Below are 22,158 nucleotides of genomic sequence, written 5' to 3'. Positions count from 1 at the left end.
CCTTGATGAGGACTGATCTCCAAGACTGCCACTTTTTAAAAAAATCTCTTCCCACCAGCAACCCAAGAAATTTTAGCGCATGCATGGAAAGAGCTCAGTAGAGACTAGCAGATCATATTGGACACCGTGAAGTAGGACCAACAAACCATCAGGCCATAATAGTCATGATCCGTTGGGACACTGTCCTACAAAGACCGCAGAAAAATGAACTGTTACTACACCTTGCATGGGAAAATGTCTGGATGGATCATGCCCTGTGCTAATTATCTGAAGAAGGGAACATAGGAAGCTGCCTTATTCCAAATCATGCTCTTTGCCCATCCAGGTAGGTATTTTCTGCACTGGCAGCAGCTCTCCAGGGTTTCAGACAAGGGATATCCCCGGTCCTACCTGGATATACCATTGGAGATTGAGCAGGATCCTTCACAGCACCCCTAGATAGATGTGCCTATCCCCATCTAGATGGGGAACCAGCAGCCCTCTAGATGTTGCTGCACTGCAACTCCCATCATCCCTAACCCAATCTACAAGTTACTCTCCAAAGTCTAGGTCCTCCTCCTCAGCCTTTTTTGATTCCCTAGCTCTGCAGTTGAAAATATTTAGCCATGCCTATTAGGTGTTTTTGAAACAAACAATAGCCATGGCTAGATACTTTCAAGTCCAATCTCTGCCCAAAGCATTCAGAATAGCCCAGCAAGGATTCCTTGCCCAACACCTGGTCATCTAAAAAACATACTTTCCATCCTGGTCATTGACAAGTGGTATAATCAGATCCCCCATGTGATTCACCTGAAGCTCCTTGGTACTAATGCACCCACCTCCCTAATAAATTAATACCCCTACATTGTGACATTAGATGAGGAATTGGAGACCTGCACCCTTCCAAATGCTGCTTGACTCAATTCCCATCAGCTTCAGCCAAGCATGTTCAGGAATGATGGGAGTTGTAACTCTGACAACTACACAGATTTCCCCACTCCTGCATTAAATCCAAGGCCTTCTAGAAAGGAAAGCTGAACTTGTTCACACTTTTACATCCGTCCCAAATGCTCTACCTGGATCAATCAGTCTCCACCAACATGCATTCAAGACAGATGCAAAAATCTAGAAACTCACTAGATGGGAAAGGGCCCAAACTCAGTGGTAGAACAGCTGATTTTCATGCAGAAGATCCCAGGGTTCAATCCCATATGGCATTTCCAGGTATAGGTAAGAAAGGATTCCTGTCTGCAACCTGGAGCACCACTGTCAATGTGCCATTGGTGATAATAGTCTGGGCTTGGTACAAAGACAGTTTCCTATATTCTTAACCAAGTGACTAGAAAATATGGCTGTTTGATATCAAACACCTTTGCACTCCTGATTCTAGGCATTTGTCTACATCTAGATATTCCAAGTTGCCATCTTCACAGGCCTCAAGGCATATTTCTACTCCAGTTGTTAAAATGAAGTGTGGGAGGGGGGACTTTCCTGACGCCTCTAGAATACACATACAAACTGGGCAGGATCCAGACACCACTGTTAACACACTCTTATGTCAACTTAGAGTAGATGACCAATACAGAGCACCTACTTTACCTACAGAAGGATCCAGTAAGTTTTTATTTTGGTATGAGCTTTCGTGTGCATGCACACGAAAGCTCATACCAAAATAAAAACTTACTTGGTCTTTAAGGTGCTACTGAAGGAATTTTTTTATTTTACTTCGACCCAGACCAACACGGCTACCTACCTGTAACCAGAAGGATCCAGGTTCAGTCCCTAAAGGCATCACCAGGTAAGAATCAGAATGTCCTCTGCCTGAAACCCTGGACAGCCACTGTTGCCAGTCTTTGTTGACAATACTGTGCTTTATGGACCATAGAGCTATATAGACTGAACTATTTGGACAATACTGATCTAGATAATCTGAATCAGTATAAGGTAGCTTCCTATGTTCCTAGGAGGATGAACGGCAAGCCCAGGGGTTGAATGCTGCCCTCTAAGCCTCTTGGGACTCTCCCCAGGACACACCCAAGGCTTCATCCCTCACCAGTCTTGCCCTGTCCCCATATCATGTGTTTTTGCTTGTCTGAAAAAAACTTTCTGCCCCCCAGAAAGTTACCTATGTGGAGATGTGGCCCTCGGGCAAAAAATGTTTCCCCATCTTTGTCCTAGAACTCTGACCAGATTGTCCATAGGAAATGCTTCTAAAAAATTCTCCCCTAGAAAAAAAAAGGAAAAAGAAAGTACCTGCCTTTAAATTTCCTGACGTCACCTGCTCTTGACACTTTAAGAACTCTTGGATCAAAACTATGAATGGGAAGGCAGGCAAGAACACTCCCACACAGCTCACTGTGGGTGGCTTAACTCAAACCAACTTTCTCCCTGGATTCTATTTTTAATACCTGCTGGTCAACTCTGAAGAGTGGGTTTCCAAGTTTAGCCAAGCCCCTGAAGACCCCACATGACAGACAAATACCATGAAGCCATCAAATGTTGATCAGGCCCTTAGCCTAGATATGTAAGGAAGCAAAGACCAATCTAATAAACCTCAGGGGACCTTCTCTCCCACCCCTCCTCAACACATTCATCACCCCTCCACATGCACTTAACCAGCAAAGAATCCAAGGCCAGTCCTTAGAACATCTGATAAGAGTCAAGATGGATGAAGCCTCAGGAAGAAAAGTCCCAATCAATCACTCCCAGTGCCCACATCCATTATTAATGGATCATTGTCAATTTATGGAAAGTGGGGGGAGGCTATTTTCAGTGGAAGTCCAATTCCCCCTCCCCCAGAAAACCTATTGTTCACTCTTACCAGTGACTTATAAAAAATAATAATAATTTTATTATTTATACCCCACCCATCTGACTGGGTTGTCCCTCCTGCTGGTATACTGAGAGCCCTCCCTCTCCACAATCACCAGGCTCCCCCTCCCCAACACCTTTTTTTTTATAAAGAAAAAGAATGCACTCTATTCTTATGCCTCACAGCGTTCAGACACACTTACAGATGTGTTGTGTGTCTGCAGAAATTAATGCAGATATACTCTCACATTCAGGGCTAAGAAATAACCTACAGTCTCTGTAGAATTGCTTTCCCCAACCCAACACCCTCCAGATCTTGGGACTACAACTCCCATCAACCCCAGTCAGTACTGGTTAGGGCTGATGGGAGTTGTAGTCCCAACATCTGGAGGGCATCTGATTGGGAAATGCTGCCCCAGATTGTGTCTCCCTCCTCACACACCCAACCCTATTAACACCATTCCCCACCCCTCCACTGCCTGCTTTACATTCCGCAGCAAAATCAATCTAGGCACCCATCATACAGAGCCCCCTACCCTGATTTCAGTTATGTGGCCTAGAGACACTTCTCAAATCGACCATATCACTTTCCCCACTACCAAGAAAATTTGTTGGGGTTTTTTGTGCCGGGGGGGGGGGGAGAGAGAGAACCCCAGACATTCTCTCACCCTCCTATTTGCACTTACACCTTTCAACCACCACCACCCCAAATTCCTCTTCCACCTGGAAGCAGACAGCCACTGCAGTTTCTACTACTGGTTCCTATCAGACGCTCGAACCACTCACCCTCTCTCTCTTCTACCACCCCACCCTCCTGACTCAGACCCCAAAATCAGCATTCATGTACAGTTGGAGTGTGGTATTTAGTGCAAGCAGTGTGTGTGTGTGTGTGTGTGTGTGTGTGTGTGTGTGTGTGAGACGAGCGGAATGAAATGGCTCCTTTTGGTGCTATTTCTGTCTCTCCCCCCCCCACTCACACTTATATACACCCCCAGTGATGTGCTCTTAACACCCCACTCTTTTTTTTTTAACCCAATAAGCGAGCTACACTTTAAGCTACCTCAGCCAAAAGCAACACCTGTTCATTGGGCACCCCTGGAGCCTGGCCACCCCACCCCATAGACTCATTCACTCTCCCCCCACCCACCCACATCAATGCCTTATTTTATAATTAAATGTTCACCCCGCCCTGACTAATCAGGACTGAATCATTGCATTCTCCAAAGGCCTGATGGGATCTTGGATTGCTCTGCGTTTCCATGGAGGGGCAGAAAACCCAATGCGGAATGCTTTTTTTCTTCTTTTTTTGTTAAGAAAGGTTTCTTGATCTTGCTTTGTCAAGACACTGCATTCCACAGCTTCCCCCCACCCTCCCTCTTAGGTGGTGAATTCTTATGCTTCCTTCATCTGCTGTTCTCTGAAGTAACATGAGTTTGCTAAGAGACAAATACTTTCGGATGAGCATCAGAGGATGCCAGACTTTTATCCTTCCCTCACTCCCCAACACCGCTCTCCCTCCTGCTGCCCATCTTGTCACATGCAGGCCTTCCTCTCTTGCCCCCCACCCCACCGGCAATCTCCATCACACACCTGTGGGAAACCCTTTTATTCCAACAGCCAAGAGCAGGGGCAGCTCTCAATCCTAGTCCAGTGGAGAAAGGGAGAGTTCAGTTCCCAATACCCACTCAGAACCAGGCCCTGAATGAGGCCTGGAAATCTCAATGACCACCACCACTCATTCACAGCACCAGGAAAAGAAGTCAGGGAAGGGAGGTAGAGGGACTAGGAAAGCAAGGCCAGAAATTGCTGAGCACCAAGGTCCATGGAGAGCACTAAGGAAATGGATGGGTCCCCTGCTACCTTATATAGGACTCAAATGGCTCTCTACTTGGACAGAGAAGCACCTACTCCTCAATTCTCAATACTGTACTGTAGCTATTGACAAGTTTTCCCAAGACCAGTAGCCCAAATCTAGAATTCCCAGCACTCACACACACACACACACACACACACACAAAACCATTTCAGCAATCGAAAGTCTCCTAGTTATTAAAACAACCACCACCCAACCTTTCCAGGCACACAGATATATAACGCAGTGCTATGAGTTGTCTTGGGGAAGAACCCCAAACCCACCCACCCCACACACACACCAAATGAAACTGCATAGCAAAAGCATCTCTCTCTCTCTCTTACACACACACACACACACACACACACACATACACACTTTTATGGCAAAGCCCTAGAGCCCCCATTAGGAAGACAGCTAAAACAGAGAGGGACCTCAACCTTTAACCTGTACTTCACCACTAACCATTCCAGTCCTAAGATATTTCAAAGTGGAATTGGGAAAGGGTCCATTCCACCCCCTCTGCACACACAAACCTCCCAGCAACCTCTGGAGCTGTACAATGTGTGTGTGTGTGTGTGTGTGTGTACGCACAAACACACACACACCTGCACCCAATGTCAGCCTAGTAGTGTGTTGTGTTCCCTGTGCTCCACCACCATCACCATCATGGGCACGTTCCTTTAGCTGCAAGCTCTTTAAGACACAAGCCTTGTGGCATCCACTTTCAGCACCACGGAGAGCACCAAAGATTCAGCACCAGGGCCAGCATCCTCACATTCCAGCAGTAAAGAGACCACCTTTCGCTACTGCAACACCCCATTTCTCTCCCTCCTGCCTCTCTACAGGGACAATTCCACCTCCCCAACCTCACCACTACCACCCCACATCACCCTATAGAGCCTTATCCCACGCAGCAATCGGCTCCATGGAAACTGCTCATGGGAGAGAGAGAAGGCTTCTGGAGACCTCCTCCCACCACTTCAAGCAATGGAGGAGTCTCTTCCATTGCTCACCACAACCATCATCACCACCCCTATCACCACTGACCACCTTGGCACCCAGTAGCATTCCCAAGCTGTTCCATGCCACCCATCAGCAACTGCCCCTGTTCCGTCACTTGACACACAGACAAAAACACATGGCTTTCTAGAGCTCTCTTACCCCCTCCCCTTCCCACCCTTTGCAGAGGTGAGCAAACTACCCCACAGTTAACAAGAAGCACAAAAGATAGCACAAATATACCCCCTCCAGAGGCAAATCTTACCTTGGTAGTGACTATGCACAAGCAGTCCATCCCTTTCTTGACTCGAGCACCTAGCTGGGAAAGGTCTGTAGAACATCAGATATTCCGGGGCTCAGGGTTACCGCTTGCCCCCCCCCTCAACTATGGTTCTTGGGTAGCTCACCCTGATGAGGGGTACCAGGGATGTTACGTCCCACCCGCCCCTGAGCTACCCTTTGGTGTATCCTAGAGGTGCCAATGCTGGCATCTGGGTGGTGTGTGTGTGTGTGTGTGTGTGTGTGTGTGTGTGTGTGTGTGTGTGTGTGTTGGGGTGGGGGGATGCCAGTTGGGAGTATGCGAGAGATGAAAGGCAGCGTGTGTGAAAGGAGAGGCGAGAGATCCAAAAGGAAAGGGGGGGAGAGAGCTTACAGTGAGGGGGGGGGGGGAAGTGACAGAATGTAAGGAAGGAAGGGGAGGGTGGAAAAAGGAAGGAGGCTCTGTCTGTTCTCAGAGAAACCGAGTCCTTTGCTCCCTTCGCTCAAGATAGGCAGCTGGAAAGAGGTGCAAAGGTGGAAATGAAGGTGGAGGGGTAGGAAAAGAGGGGAGGAAGAGAGATAGAGAGACGGGGAAGAAGGGGGAAATGGGGGGAAGGCCAGGAGCAGGGGGGGTCCCGCTAAGATGTAGGGGCTGAATTGGAGAGAGGAAGAGCCCTCTTGCTGCTCCCCATCAGAGGGAGGGGAGAGGGACCTGGAATATGGAGCAGTGAGAGAGGGGGGCACAAAGAAAAAGGGGGGAGGGAGAGGAGGTTAACCTTTTGAGTGCCAGAAAAGATCCAGCCCAGCAAGGGAGGTGGGCGGTGTGTGGAGGCAGCAGCGTCACCGGGAGTTAACTCTCCCAGCGCCAGAGAAACTGAAGGTAGTAGAATGAGAGGCTGGCGGGAGGGAGATTGAATTTCAATTGTGGGTGAAAGTGAAAGGCACAGACAGCCTCTTCCCAGCACCAAAGTCTAGAAAGGATCAGGAAGGGAGAGATCAGGAACTTTGGTGCGGTGTGTGTGTGTGTGTGTGTGTGTGAAACTGCAGGTATACATTGCTGTCATATGAGCCCACCCAGTATGGGTCATGCATGTAACTGGCAGAAAGTGGTGGTGACAAAGTGGGATGCGAAAGGTGTTGGGAGACCCTGGGAACCCAATGCTTATGCACAAGCGTTGAGTGTGATATTTCAGGGCAGGGTATTGATCCTCATTTAATTTGGGAAGATTCCTCTTGCTTTGTATAATGGTTGGGAGGGGGAAGATAATCACAAGTATATGTATATGTGAGTGTGTCACACACACACACACACACACACACACACACACACTTGAGACCAATTTAATTTTACACCTAACAGGAAATATCTCATATAAAATGGTGGGGGGTTGCCTGGGAGCCAAGAGAGGGGGTAAAAAAAGAAAAATAATGCCACCCCCACAAATTTGACCTTTACACACACAGGATCTCCAGGAATTCATTAACATTCTCTCCCTCAAACCCCTGCAAAAAAACCCCAAAAAACAGACTGCAATAGGTTAAATTTGGAGTTGAAGACAGGAGGGCTAAAAAGAACAGATCCAACTGCCGGGAAAATATATGCCCATGAAAAGGGAGATAGAAATATATGGTCAAACGGATGTTGGGGTGGGAGGGAGGAGAGTTTTAAAAACTGCAGCTAAAATGCCTTGATCACAGAAGTGAGGGGGAGGCAGAAAACAGAAGATCTGCTGGAAATGGGGAGAGAGAGAATATCAGGGAGTATGTGCCAGTAGATATACATAGGTATAGATGCATGAGACAGACATACAGACAGACAGAAAATGGGAAAGGTTGTGTGTGTGTGCTTCATATATGTGTACATAGAATAATAATAATAAATAATAATAATATATTTGATTTCTTACCCACCCTTCACCATAAGGTCTCAGTGTGGGTTTCAGCTATCTTAAAATACAATACTAAAAGCAGTTTAAAACAGGAAGAAAGGAAGCTGCTTCATACTGAGTCAGACCATTTGATCCATCTAGCTCAGTACAGTACTGTCTACACTGACTGGCAGTAGATCTAAGGGTTTCAGTCTCAGGGTCTCTCCTAGCCCTACTTGGAGTTGCAGTCAGGGATTGAACCTAAGACATTCTGCATGCCAAACAAATGCTCTACCACTATGGTCCTTCCCAAGAATCATAAGAATAGAGTAGGTCCTAAATATATCATTCTCGGGTGGCAATGGTTAGGATAAAGAGGTGCATTTTCACCATATAAGGGGAAACCTGGCATGAAGCTGCCAGGTGCACTTCTGTAGGGAAGGAATTCCACAACTTAGGGACTGATTGTCCCTCAGTGGTAGAATATCTGCTCTGCATGTAGAAGGTCCTCGGTTCAGTCCGCAATGGCATCTCAAGGTGGGCTGGGAAAGAACCCTGCCTGAAGAACCACTGCCAGACAGTATAGACAATACTGGGCTAGATAGACTTATGGCCCAACTCAGAATAAGGTACAGCTTCCCATGATCCTAACTTAGGGGAACCACCACCCCAAAGCTCTGATGGTAGAGGAACTACCAAGAGCGGCCCCTCTGTTGATCTTAACACCTGAGAGGATCTGTGGGGAAAGAAGAGGAGTCCTTTCAGCTATTTGAGGCCCTAAGTCCTATTTGGCAGCCTATACTCTTCTTTTTGGTTCTTATAGGTGGCCCACCACCCCACAGTGGCTTTCAGGCCCTGAAGTCCCTTCCCAAATGTTATTTAAATTTCTCTTTTCAGGTGAACCCTTCCAACAGGAACCCCAAAACAGTCACTGATTTGACTTCAGCCCTTCCCACCTACTGCAAGACAAACTGAGTACAAGGCCAGCCAGATTAGAGACACCCTGAGCAGCAGATGAGGGGGCCGAAATTTGAGGAGCACTTGCTTTGGCCCTGCAAGCTGTCTTGGGAGACAAGACATTCTGGCTGTGCTTTTGAGGAGGCAAGCTTGAGAGACTCTTCAGCTGCTAGGCATTATGTCTCGCATTCTAGGAAGGGTTTTTTAATTTCTCTAAGGCAGGTGGAGCAAGAGATCCAACCCCTGAGGATCCCCTGCACAAGCACTGAGTTGTACCCCATCTTAATTCATAGGAGTAAGGACACCAAGATGCCTCCCTTCCCCATTACACCAGGATAATTTTCTTTGCATTCTTCCGTAACAGGTGTTTGGCTGTCCTTCATATATACCACCTTTGACCCTCCAGATGTTGCTGGACTACAACTTCCATCATCCCAGGCCACTGGCTGGGGCTGATGGGAGTGGAGACTCCAACAGCTTCTGGAAAGCCAAAGGTTCCTCATTCTGGAGCTAAACACAGAATGAACCCTTCTGGATTGCCTGAACTGCTGTTAATATTATAAAGCCTCACATGGTTCAGGGCCCCAATCCCCTTGGGGACCACCTTTCCCCACATAGAATCATAGAGTTGGAAGAGACCACAAGGGCCATCCAGTCCAACCCCCTGCCAAGCAGGAAACACCATCAAAGCATTCTTGACATATGCCTGTCAAGCCTCTGCTTAAAGACCTCCAAAGAAGGAGACTCCACCACACTCCTTGGTAGCAAATTCCACTGCCGAACAGCTCTTACTGTCAGGAAGTTCTTCCTAATGTTTAGGTGGAATCTTCTTTCTTGAAGTTTGAATCCATTGCTCCGTGTCCGCTTCTCTGGAGCAGCAGAAAACAATCTTTCTCCCTCCTCCATATGACATCCTTTCATATATTTGAACATGGCTATCATATCACCCCTTAACCTTCTCTTCTCCAGGCTAAACATACCCAGCTCCCTAAGCCGTTCCTCATGAGGCATAGTTTCCAGGCCTTTGACCATTTTGGTGTCCTTCCTTTGAACCTACCTCATCATCAGAGGCCCTTCTTCTTGCCCCCCCCCCCCCGCTCCAAGAGAGGCACAGAAGTTGGCAACATGAGAACAGCCATTCTCAGTGGTGGCTCTCTGATTGTGGAGTGCTCTCCCCAGAGCGTTGGACGCACCTAATTCCATCAATATCAGCCGTTGAGCACCAGTCAAAGACATTCCTGTTTCCCCATGCATTTGGCTCAACGTGGGGGTCATAGGGTATGATGATTCCCATGCCTGTATTGGTGTTCATCTTTCATCAGGGTGGGGTAGGATTTATCACTTTCGTTGTTAGTACAGGATGAGCATCTTCCATCAATTAATGTTATTTTATCTTAGTGATGTACTTTAAGTTTTGTATCATGCAGGTTTTTATAACTGTAAGTAGCTTTGAGACAGTTTAGTAGCAAATGACAAATAAATGCAATAATGATAATCCAGCTCACCAAATCAGACAGTCTGGCACTGAAATTAATCATCATCATCATCTAACTAAATAATAGCAGTGATACTATTATTATTCAGGCTCCCAAGACCAGACAGTCTGCAGGATGCCAGGTTAGCAAAGACTGCCCTAGGACTTCATAGCCAGTGCTGCAGCATTCCCTTGCTACATATGGAAAGGTAGACTACCCCAGCACACTGAGGAACCCTCTGAAACCCTCCAAGAATTTTCTGGCACCTTGCCCTCCAGCCAGCTTTAGCCCACACTAAACTGCTTCGGCTCTTGGGAGGGAGAGAATCTGTTCCTAGAAAAAGGACTTCCTTCCTGTCACATTGAAGCTGGCGGCTGGTGCTCCTTCCTCTTATCCTCTCTCCATCTCAGCAGACAGGATAAACAAACTTTGTGAAGTCACTCTCACAGTCATTTACACCAGCAACTAAAATTATGAAGTTGTGGGGAGGGGGAGATGAATAACCTCTTCTGGAGCGAGGTTCAGTTGGGGAAGGAGATGAGAGAGGGCTTATGAGATCATGAGCGCTGAGAGGAAATTGACAAAGCAGGACAAGGGGGTGCAAAGAGAAACAAAAATCATGGCCCACAGAAACCACGCCATCCTCAGAAACTAACAGAGAGATCATGTGAATATGTCTATCTGGGCCAGTTTCGAGCTTCCAACAGGTGCCCTAATGGGAAGCCCTCAAGCAGAACACAAGGGCAACAGGGTCCTTATACCTGCTGTGGCTCTAAAAACAACTGATGTTCAGTGCTAGACTGCCCTTGGCCCTGGAAGTTCCATATAAAGCTGTCTCAGGCATCTCATTTAGCACACTTCCAAAGTCTTTTTAAAGTGATGGTAGAGGAAACTGAATTTGGGGCCTTCTGTGAGCAAATAATGTATTCTGTCACCAAGCTGAAGCCCCTTCCCAAAAGCCAATGGTGGATCTCTCCATCTCCACAAATCTGTTTTACCCTTAAGCTACTGACCACCACTCCATGGCAGTGTCCTGAATCTACTGTCGATCAATTGCAGAGGATAAGCTAGAGCAGGGGTGTCCAACCAGTCGATCGCAATCTACTGGTTGATTGTGGGACCCTCATCCCTCCCCCCAAAAAGCTTAACAACTCTGGTCAATCCAATGGGTCACTGCCATTTTTTTTTAATAGATCACAGTCTTTTGGAAGCTGGACATGCCTGAGCTACAGTATTACTGGAGCGGGGCACCTACCCATATCATTAATAATTGTATTAATTTCAGTTATCTCCCTCTTATGCCGACATCTCCTTGGCCCAGCCAACTGTCCCCCTCCCTGCTAGTTTTTAGCAGCCAAGAGGTGATTACTGAGGGGTTAGGCTGTAGGTATAGAGAATGGATCTCTTACTCCCTTCCAATGGAACCAGCGTATAAGATTGCTCTGCACAAAGCCCCAAACACTTGAGCTCACTCCAACCTGCTGATCATTTCAGTTGCCCTTTTCAGCAGGTCTGGTGCCAGCTGTCAACCAGGTCAGGCATTTGACAAGGAGCCCAGAGTCTCAACAGAGCCCCTCACTTGCCTGACCAGGTTCTGCTGCCATTTACTGCTAACCAGACCTCAGAGGCTTTTCAGCAACAGGAAACAGTCCCACTTTGGAACAGGAGCCAAACCTGAGTCCCATCTGTGCTAGCTTTCCTCCATTTTTAAGTCACTCAAAAGTATTATTAATTAACTTGTGTAATGTCCTGGCCTACAGATCTATAAAATTAAATAATTTAATATATCTATAGTTCAAGCAGGATTATAAAGATATTAAATATGTGAATTTAACAGAAGTATGGGGCAAGGGATTGCATTTTGGGTATTGTAAGATGGCAAGTGGTCACCATGGCTGGGAGTAGAGTTTAGCTCCCACTCAAAAGTGGTGGTGCCCATCCATCAATGAAGTGAATCCAGAGGCCCAGTGGAGGGGCAGGGAGTGGTGCCAACGCAGCCACCACCAAAGCAGCAGCAGAGAAAGCATGTAGTGGCCATGGCAGAGCTGAGCCAAGATCTGGTTAGCTCATCAGCACTGTGCCAAGAGCAACTCTAGTTCTGGTGTTTGTCCTACTTCTCTGCACCTTTCCCTACTCTATGCTAGCCATTTTGAGATGAGACAAGCAGAACTGTACCCAGGGTTCAAAGTGTGACTGCCCTATAGATTTGTATAAAACCCATGAGGAAACAGGCTAGCCTTATCTTCTGTCCCTTTCTTAACCCGTCCTAGAACAGGAGGGTCATTGGTGAGAGACAGAGAGAAGGCAGATCTAAATTCCATGCCTTCCAAGATCTGCCCCTGTTTGAGCAACTGCATCTGTGCAGAAAAGCACACTTTTATGCCCCCAAAGCCATGCTCTGCCCTTCCCCCACTGGGACTGCTCATTCTCCTTTCCTCAGTCCCGATATATGCTTCCCCATCCTCTCAGCAAGGACCATGCTTGTAACATGAATAAATAATCATTCTCAGAATTTATACAGAGATTTATGCATGTTCAAACATTGCTTTAACATGTAATGCATCAGAAATCCTTACAAAGGCAGGTCCCTATTGTTATTCTTCCCAAAGCCATGCAGTTAATCAAGAGAACCAGTATGGTGCAGTGGTTAGAGGTATTAGATTAGAATCTGGGAGACTAGAGCTCAAATCCCTACATAGCCTTGAAACTCACTGCATGGCCTTGGGCCAGTCATAGTCTCTCAACCTAATCTACATTGCAGGGTTGTTGTGAAGATAAAATAGGGAGTAAGTGAACAATGTATGCCACCTTCAGCTCCTTTGAGGAAATACAGAATTTAAACGCGTTGAATAATAAAATAAAAGAATTGCACTTCAAAGGACACATTCCAACCAGGCAAAAACACATGGAAAATGGCCCATATGGGTGATTGTCTGGGGACAGTCAAAGGGCCACATAGAGAGTTTTAGAGGGCTGCTTCCAGACCCCATTCCTGTTATAGCTCACTCCCCATTCAGCAGCCACTCCACTGCAACATTCTGAACCAGCTGTAAGCTTCTGGATATTCTTCAAAGGCAACCATACACAAAGCCCATGGCAGTAATTCAAATGAGTTTTAATACAGACATGGCCAGATTTGACACATCTAGGAAAAGGTGTCGTTAGTACATCACCCTTGGTCATGCAGAGACTCTCAGTCACTGCAGAAACTGGGGTCTCCAGGAGTGAACCTCACCTCATAGATTCCACTTGTTCCTGCTTCATATCCTTATCCTGCCACTCTGCCCTGGTTCCTCAGGAACTGCTTCTATATCCACCCCTGCCCTGTCAACCTCCATTTGACTATTTTGGTACTGGGGGAAAAAGAAACCTGAGCTCAAACCAACTAAGTTATGCTCAGAAAAGGCCCTCTGAAATCAATGGACCTAAGTTAGTCACATTCATTCATTTCAATGGGACTGCTGTGAGAACAACTAATGTTTGATAGAACCCTGTCACTGTAGAGGCCCTGATCTAGACAGGTCTCAATTCCATAGCGGGCTGAAGGGTGAGAGAAAAGTACTGCAGCAGCTGGATCAAGCCAAAGACCCACCTACTCCAGCATCTTGTTCTCACAGTGGCCAAGTAGATGCCCCAATGAGAAACCCACAAGCAAGACATCTTCAGTGTGTGACAAACAGGAGAACAGAGATGTTGGTGAAGAAGTATTTCTCTCTCTCTCTCTCTCTCTCTCTCTCTCTCTCTCTCTCTCTCTCTCTCACACACACACACACACACACACACACACACACACACACTTAACCCGTGGAACTCACTGTTACAGGAAGCTGTAACAGCCAGCAGCAAGAGAAATAGATAATCATAGAATCTTAGAGTTGGAAGGGACCCAAGGGCCATCTAGTCCAACCGCCTGCAATCTCAGCTAAAGCATCCTTGACTGATGACCATCCAACCTTTGTTTATAAACCTCCAAGGAAGGAGAGTCCACACACACCCCTTTGTGGAAGTCTGTTCCACTGCTGAACAGCTCTTACTGTCAGAAAGTTTTTCCGAATGTTTAGTTGGAATCTCCTTTCTTGCCACTTGAAGCCATTGGTTTGAGTCCTGCCCTCCAGAGCAGGATAAAACAAGCCTGCTCCCTCCTCTATGTGACAGTCCTTAAGATAAAAAAAAATCCTTCAGTAGCACCTTAAAGACCAACTAAGTTTTTATTTTGGTATGAGCTTTCGTGTGCATGCACACTGCATGCACATGAAAGCTCATACCAAAATAAAAACTTAGTTGGTCTTTAAGGTGCTACTGAAGGAATTTTTTTATTTTACTTCAACCCAGACCAACACGGCTACCTACCTGTAACCAGTCCTTAAGATATTTGAAGATGGCTAATCATATATCCTCTCACTCTCCTCTTTTCCAGTCTAAACATACCCAGCTCCTCCAAGCACTCCTTATAAGGCTTAATTTCTATACCCTTGATCATCTTGGTTGCCCTCCTCTGCACACATTCCAGCTTGCCAACATTCTTCTTAAATTGTGATGCCCAGAATTGGACACAGTATTCCAAGTGTGGTCTGACTAAGTCAGAATAGAGTGTTACTATTACTTCCCTTGATCTGGACACTATACTTCTGTTGATGCAGCCTAGAACAGCATTAGCTTTTTGCTTCTTCTTTTTTTACTGTTGACTCATGTTAACCTTGTGGTCCACCAAGACCCCAAGATCCTTTTCACATGTACTGCTAGTAAGCCAGGTGCCCCCCATCCTATATTTGTGCATCTGGTTCTTCCTTCCTAAGTGCAGAACCTTACATTTGTCCCTATTGAAATTCATTTTGTTAGCTAGTGCCCAGTTCTCCAATCTGTTAAGGTCATTTTGAATTCTGATTCTGTCTTTTGTGGCATTAGCTACCCCTCCCAGTTTGGTGTCACCTGCAAATTTGATCAGCATCCCTTCAATTCCTTCATCCAATTCATTTATAAAGACGTTGAACAATAACTGGCCCTGGGCAAAAACCCTACAGCACGCCACTTGTGGAGGTTACTACAGGCTGTGAAGTCCAGGTACTGAAGCTCAAAGCCAATGCATCCATGTCTCCATTGTTTCAGGGCATGGGAAGGCACCTGTGGCCTCTAATTGGCCAGATTCATAGAAGCAGATCCACCAGGATATGTGTGTGTGTGTGTGTGTGTGTGTGTGTGTGTGTGTGTGTGAGAGAGAGAGAGAGAGAGAGAGAGAGAGAGAGAGAGAGAGAGAGAATCATAGAGTTGGAAGAGACCACAAGGGCCATCCAGTCCAACCCCCCTGCCAAGCAGGAAACACCACCAAAGCATTCCTGACAGATGGCTGTCAAGCCTCTGCTTAAAGACCTCGAAAGAAGGAGACTCCACCACACTCCTTGGCAGCAGAGAGAGAGAGAGAGAGAGAGAGAGAGAGAGACCACAGTTCTCTTCTCCGCTTCTCTTCCATGTCTATTTCCCCTCTTCCATTCTCCCAGAAGAGAAACAGTGAGATTAATTAACCAGAAGTTCACTCAATTAGAAAGAACATCCCCCAACGGTCCCTTAGAGCACTCCCTCCAACCTATCCGATCCGAACAGTCTGTACTGCTCTGCATACAATCTCAAGGACTCTGGACGGTTTAATCTTCAACTTTCTGTTGCCATGTCTCTTGCTTAAAACATATGCAAAGCTGCCTTATATTGTTGGACTGGCACCAAGATCTTAACCACACTAGCCCAGATCCATTCCCAATGGTGATACAGAAGACTAAATTTGGGATCCCCACTCGTGCAAGAGCTGGGTTCCATCACACAGCCACAGATCTTCCCCAAAAACATTTAGCTGTGTTCTGCCTCTCCCTGGCACCCATTTTCCAGTATTCATGTCCTCGAGGGAGAGAAACCTTCAGAAAAGGGCTTGAAATGAAAAGGGCTCTTGAGACTTCAGGCGTACAAAGATACTGCTTTGATGGCCCCAGGAGGGCCCCAAGGTCTGGTCACATGAAGGCACATGAAGTCATCACCTTGCTGAAGTTAAGCAAGTCTAGATCAGAGCAGTGCTTGGATTGGTGACTGCCTAGGAACCACATGTATGTCACCTTGGGTTTCATGTCAAAAGAAATAAGAGAGACATAAATGTAAAGAAATTTCTAAATGAAATAAATAAGATGATGTTAACTAGCTGGCTAGCAATCCACTCTGGGACCACAGAATCATTTTAAATTTACATTGGATTCCCCCCCCCCAATTGGTGCACAATAAGAACATTAGAAAAGCCCTGCTGGATCAGGCCAAAGCAGGCCCATCTAGTCCAGAATCCTGTTCTCACAGTGGCCAGCCAGATGCCTGTGACAAACCCGCAAACAGGATCCAAGCACAAGAGCCTTCTCCCCTCCTGCGATTTCCAGCAACTGGCATACAAAAGCACTGCTGCCTTGGACTGTGAAGGCAAAGCATAACCATTGTGGCTAGTAGCCATTAATTATTTTATTATTATTATTATTAGTAGTAGTAGTAGTAGTAGTACCACCGTAGTAGTAATTATATACAGCCCTTCATCAAAAGATATCAGGGCTCCTCACAAGATAAAAATACAAATGAGCAGCTAAAACAAAAGCAACAAACAATAGCCCTATCTTCCTCCATGAACTTATCTAATCCTCTTTTGAAGACATTCGGTTTGGTGACCATCACGGCCTTCTGTGGCAGCAAATTCTGTAATTCCACTGAGGCGCAGAATCCAAGGTTGGAGGAGTTGGGCTCAGGAGTACTAAGAAAGCAAACAGCTGTGGGAGGAGGAAGGGAGGAAATCACTGATAAAAGAGCACCTACCTTAGGCCGAGGCCTCCGTGAAGTTGTGGGGCGAGTGTCTGAAATGGTCACTTCATAAAACTCCTGGATATCTAAACCAAGAGCATGGGTGGAAAGTCAAATAATTTTTAATATTAGATAAAAGGGGGGATCCCCAATATTTCTTTTTCTTCTTTTGTCTGAAAAATAAAAGCCGCTATCTGGGAGGCACATTTTCACAAACAGACCTTGGAGGAGCCTCCTCTCCAAAGAAGAAGAAGAAGAAGAGCTTGGATTTGATATACCGCTTTATCACTACCCGAAGGAGTCTCAAAGCGGCTAACAATCTCCTTTCCCTTCCTCCCCCACAACAAACACTCTGTGAGATGAGTGGGGCTGAGAGACTTCAAAGAAGTGTGACTAGCCCAAGGTCACCCAGCAGCTGCATGTGGAGGAGCTGAGACACAAACCCGGTTCCCCAGATTACGAGTCTACCGCTCTTAACCACTACACCACACTGGCTCACAAAGAACACCCACCTGCAAGGTAGGCCAAGGGGAGCAGCTGGCCACACAGGTGCGGGAAGAAAAGGACTTAGGACCCCCCAGGTGCGCACCAAGCGCCTTACAGCTGAGCTCCTAGACGCTTCCGGGCATCCCATCCCCACCTCCCTTCAGCCCAGCTCAGAAGTAATTATGAAACTCAGATTAAAGCCTATATTTAGACCCACGAGCTGAGCCAAACCCCTCCCTGGCTGGCTGGCTGAGCCTCTGCAGGTGCAGCTCTGGCATCAGGAGGAGGAGGCTGCTGCCTCCTAGCATTAGGTAGACTCAGGTGCAAGGCAGGACAAGGCTCTTGGGCCCTAAAGCAAGGGTGAGAGATGAGAGGGCTGAGTGGTTGGAGGAAAGCAGCCCCCGAACCCATACACCTGGGCACCCTCCATGCTGAAAGCTCAACAAGAGCTTCCCTAACTTTGGTCAACCTCTTTCCCCCTCAATTCCCCTTGTAACTCCAGCCAACCAACAAGCTCCCCGCACTTTTAAGCTTCACCCACTTCTCTCCCGCCCCCGTTGCTTCATTGCTTTATCAAGTTCAGATACGCAACTGCCCCAGCCAGATCCTCTTCTTCCCTTTCCTCAGGGGATTATGCTTCATAGACCCCAGCCTGGAGCCTTCCAGATGTTTTGGACTACTATCAGCTGAGGCTGATGGGAGTTGTAGTCCAAAGCATCTAGAAGGCTCTAAGTTGACAAAGGCTCAGGTACCCATTTCAAAAAGTATTTGTACCCCGTGATAAAGCTAACCGCACTTCATTGGCTATTTGAACCTGTGTGCAACATGTCCACCTGCAAAACAAATTAAACACAGTTGCTTCATTTCCCCCCTTGGCCTTCTGCATTTTTAGCTCCTCTAAGCTGTGTTTTGAAATATTGGGAAATTACAGGACTTGAGATCCCTGCTCAAAAACAACTTAAGATCTTTTAATTTAAAAACAGATTCAAGAACTAATTTTCAAAAACTTCACTCCTGGGAAACAGTGGTCACTGGACATTTTAGTAGAAATTCTCCCTGTCCTGCCCCCTCCAATATGCAATCTCTGCTTCCCCATTTACACCACTATTTAGGAGAGGGATGGAGCTCAGTGGCAGAGCCTCTGCAGAAGATCCTAGGTCCAATCCTTGGTGGCATCGGCACATAAGACTGGGAGACACTCCCTGTCTGAAACCCTGGGGAGCTGCTGCCAGTCAGTGTAGAGAAAATTGAGCCACGTGGACCAATAGTCTCAGCATAAGGCAGCTTCCTCTTATTTCTGCCTCTCCAAGAAGCTTTCCGGTTCTTTTTCGCTTTCTGCACACTTTCTCAGTAGCCCTCCTTCACAAAGCCACACTTTGTTGGCTTCTGCACCTAGTTCTCTAGCTCATCTATACCTATGGGGCAGGCAGGGCTTATTAACTTCAAGGCCTCAGGCTGCATCAACAGAAGTCTAGTGTCCAGATCAAGGGAAGACATAGTCACACTATTCTGTCTTGGCCAGACCACACCTGGAGTGCTGTGTCCAGTTCTGGGCACCACAATTTAAGATGGATATTTACAAACTGCAGTGTAGGCAGAGGAGGGTGACCAAGATGATCAAGGGTCTAGTTGTAGGAAGAATGGTTGAGGGAACTGGGTATGTTTAGCCTGGTAAAGAGGAGACTGGGAGGAGATATGTTAGCATCTTCAAATATCTCAAGGGCTGTCACATGGAAGATGAAGGCTAGGACCCAAACTAGTGGATTTAAGTTACAAGAAAGGAGATTCCAACTAAATATCAGGAACAAATTTCTGATGGTAAGAGCTGCTTGACAGTGGAACAGACTCCCTCAGGAGGTGGTGGACTCTCCTTCACTGGAGGTTTTTTTAATAATAAGTATGATCTTGTAGAGATTCCTGCATTGCAAAGAGTTGGACTAGATGACCCGTGGGGTCCCTTCCAACTCTACAATTCTATTATTCTTTTGTTAATAAAGATGAGCGTGGCTCTGAGCACATTCAGAGTGCATTCCCTGCACCTCATACTCCACATTTGGGAGGGTATGACTCATGCATTGACTTTAGAAACTAAACTACTTTTTCTTAACCTGGAGCCCTAGCTGTTTTGGACTACAACAGGCACCCCCAAACTGCGGCCCTCCAGATGTTTTGGCCTACAACTCCCATGATCCCTAGCTAACAGGACCAGTGGTCGGGGAAGATGGGAATTGTAGTCCAAATTGTAGTCCATCTGGAAGGCCGAAGTTTGGGGATGCCTGGACTACAACATCTGGTGGGCCCCAGGTTTGGGAAAGCTGGACTGAGTGCTGCATTTAAGCCCTGCCCCTTGCCCATTAGGCTCCTCCTCAATTTCTTCAAGCAGCACCCTGGCTTGCTCCCCCCACCAATCCTGGTGTCAGCTACCTCTCATACGCACCCAGGAGAGCCTGAAACAGTTCACTTTGGAAAATCCCAAGGAGTTTTTCTGCCTTGTGTCGAAAATTCTGGTCCAGCAACAATGACTCTTCCATGAGGCGCAGGGCGGCCGTCGTGTCTGGGACAGAGGTGGAGAGAAAGAGGGAAGGGGGGTTCAACACCAGTCACATACCCACAAACACACACACATTAAAAGGGAAGGTTTGGTCTCCCCCCTCACTTGGAGAGGAGGCGGTAATGAGGCAACTGGACAGTGGCCCTGGGGTTAACCTCCCACTTTAGAAAGGGAAGATGCATTTTTTTTCCATCCCCAGCCTCAGTTTGCTCAACTGTAAAATGGACATCTGTCTTATGGCCTGTCTCAAGTGCAGGCATTTAGGTAGGTAGATAGATAGATAGGGATATAATTGTTGTGCATAATTCTATTTTATTTATTTAACAGAATATGTTTGCCAATTAATTGTAAAAAACCTCTAAGTAGTTTATATAAAATATACATTAAAATTATTGATAAAAACTAGTTGACCTCCCCCCCCCCCAAAGAGAGTGATAAAATCACTATTTAACAATATACAATATAGAAAAAACTTACGGTGCATCTTAAAATATTAACTTGACCAGTCTGGATTTGCTTGCCTACGCAGAGGTGTTTTTAGCAGGCACCAAACACATTACAGTGAAGGTGCCTGCCTAGAAGGAACATAAGAAGAGTCCTGCTGGATCAGGCCAATGATTCATCTAGTCTAGCATCCTGTCCTCACGGGGGCCACTCTGGTGCCTCTGGGAAGCCCGCAAACAGAACCCAAGTGCCGCAGCAATACTCTCCCCACCTGCAGTTCCCACCAGCTGGTGTTCTGAAAGCATGTTGCCTCTGACAGTGGAGGGATACTGCAGCCATCATGGCTAACAGCCGTTGATAGCCTTCTCCATGAATTTGTCTAAACTTCTTTTAAAACTATCCAAGTTCGCGGCCATCACCGCCTCCTATGAGAGCAAGTCCCATAATTTCAACAAGGCACTATGTGAGGAAGTACTTTTTAAATCTCTCCTGAATCTTCTAACATTCAGCTTCACTGGATGTCCGTGAAAACTTTTCTGTTTCCACCTTCTCCATGCCATTCTCTACCCACTTTCTTCACATAGCACAAAGTTCAGGCTTCCCCAAACTCGGCCCTCCAGATGTGTTGGGACTACAACTCCCATCATCCCTAGCTAACAGGACCAGTGGTCAGGGATGATGGGAATTGTAGCCCCAAAACATCTGGAGGGCAGAGTTTGGGGGGGTACCTGAAATAGTTAAACTATGGAACTCACATGAGTCTGTGAAGGCCACCAACTTGGGACATTTTAATAGAAGGTAAAGGTAAAGGGTCCCCTGACCATTAGGTCCAGTCGTGACCGACTCTGGGGTTGCGCGCTCATCTCGCATTATTGGCCGAGGGAGCCGGCGTATAGCTTCCAGGTCATGTGGCCAGCATGACAAAGCTGCTTCTGGAAAACCAGAGCAGCACATGGAAACACTGTTTACCTTCCCGCTGTAGCGGTTCCTATTTATCTACTTGCATTTTGACATGCTTTCGAACTGCTAGGTTGGCAGGAGCAGGGACCGAGCAACGGGAGCTCACCCCGTCACAGGGATTCGAACCGCCGACCTTCTGATCAGCAAGCCCTAGGCTCAGTGATTTAACCCACAGCACCACCTGGGTCCCTTAATAGAAGATTGGACAAATTAATGGAGAAGCCTACTGATGGCTACTAGCCATGTTGGCTATGCTCTGTCTCCACTGATACTTCTGATACCAGTTTCTGGTAGCCACAGGAGCGGGCAGTGCTCAGGTCCCGCTTACGGGTTTCCCACATGGAACTGGTTGGCTACTGTGGGAACAGGATGTTGGACTAGAGGGGCTACTGACCTGATTCCATCAGGCTCTTCTAATGCTCTTAAGCCATGCTGGCTCTGCTTCAGCAAGACTTGCTCTTCTATATGTTTGCTTATTTTTTCTTCCATCATATTTTCCACCGGTGTTCTTGGGAAAGAGACATTAAGCTAAATGGCCTATGATTTTCAGGATTCCCTCAGATTCCTTTTTAAAAATTGGTGTTACATTGGCTATGGAAGCTGATCTGGGAGACAAGTTCTATATTTTTGTTAGAAGGTCAGCAATTTAACATTTGAGTTCTTTCAGAATTCTTGGGTGGGTGGATGTCAACCAGATTT

The 22,158-nt window shown here is 46.7% G+C and overlaps 1 protein-coding gene across 2 annotated transcripts in view; it reads right to left on the bottom strand.

Annotated features, from left to right (window-relative positions):
• DLG4 (discs large MAGUK scaffold protein 4) overlaps nt 1-20,914 on the bottom strand; it is a 139,149-nt gene extending 118,235 nt beyond the window's left edge. For both annotated transcript variants that reach the window (XM_035134487.2, XM_035134488.2), the window contains exons 1-2: nt 19,942-20,914; nt 17,034-17,104 (exon numbers count right to left, since the gene is read on the bottom strand). In XM_035134487.2, the coding sequence (XP_034990378.1) occupies nt 17,034-17,104; nt 19,942-20,035 (165 nt within the window). In that variant the 5' untranslated portion in view covers nt 20,036-20,914. The remainder of the gene's footprint in view (nt 1-17,033; nt 17,105-19,941) is intronic.
• Nucleotides 20,915-22,158: the final 1,244 nt, after the last annotated feature.

Source organism: Zootoca vivipara, chromosome 13 (genome assembly GCF_963506605.1).
Source record: "Zootoca vivipara chromosome 13, rZooViv1.1, whole genome shotgun sequence".
Lineage (NCBI taxonomy): Eukaryota > Metazoa > Chordata > Lepidosauria > Squamata > Lacertidae > Zootoca > Zootoca vivipara.
Note: the sequence above shows the minus strand (reverse complement) of the source record. Positions and strands in the feature narration are given on the sequence as shown.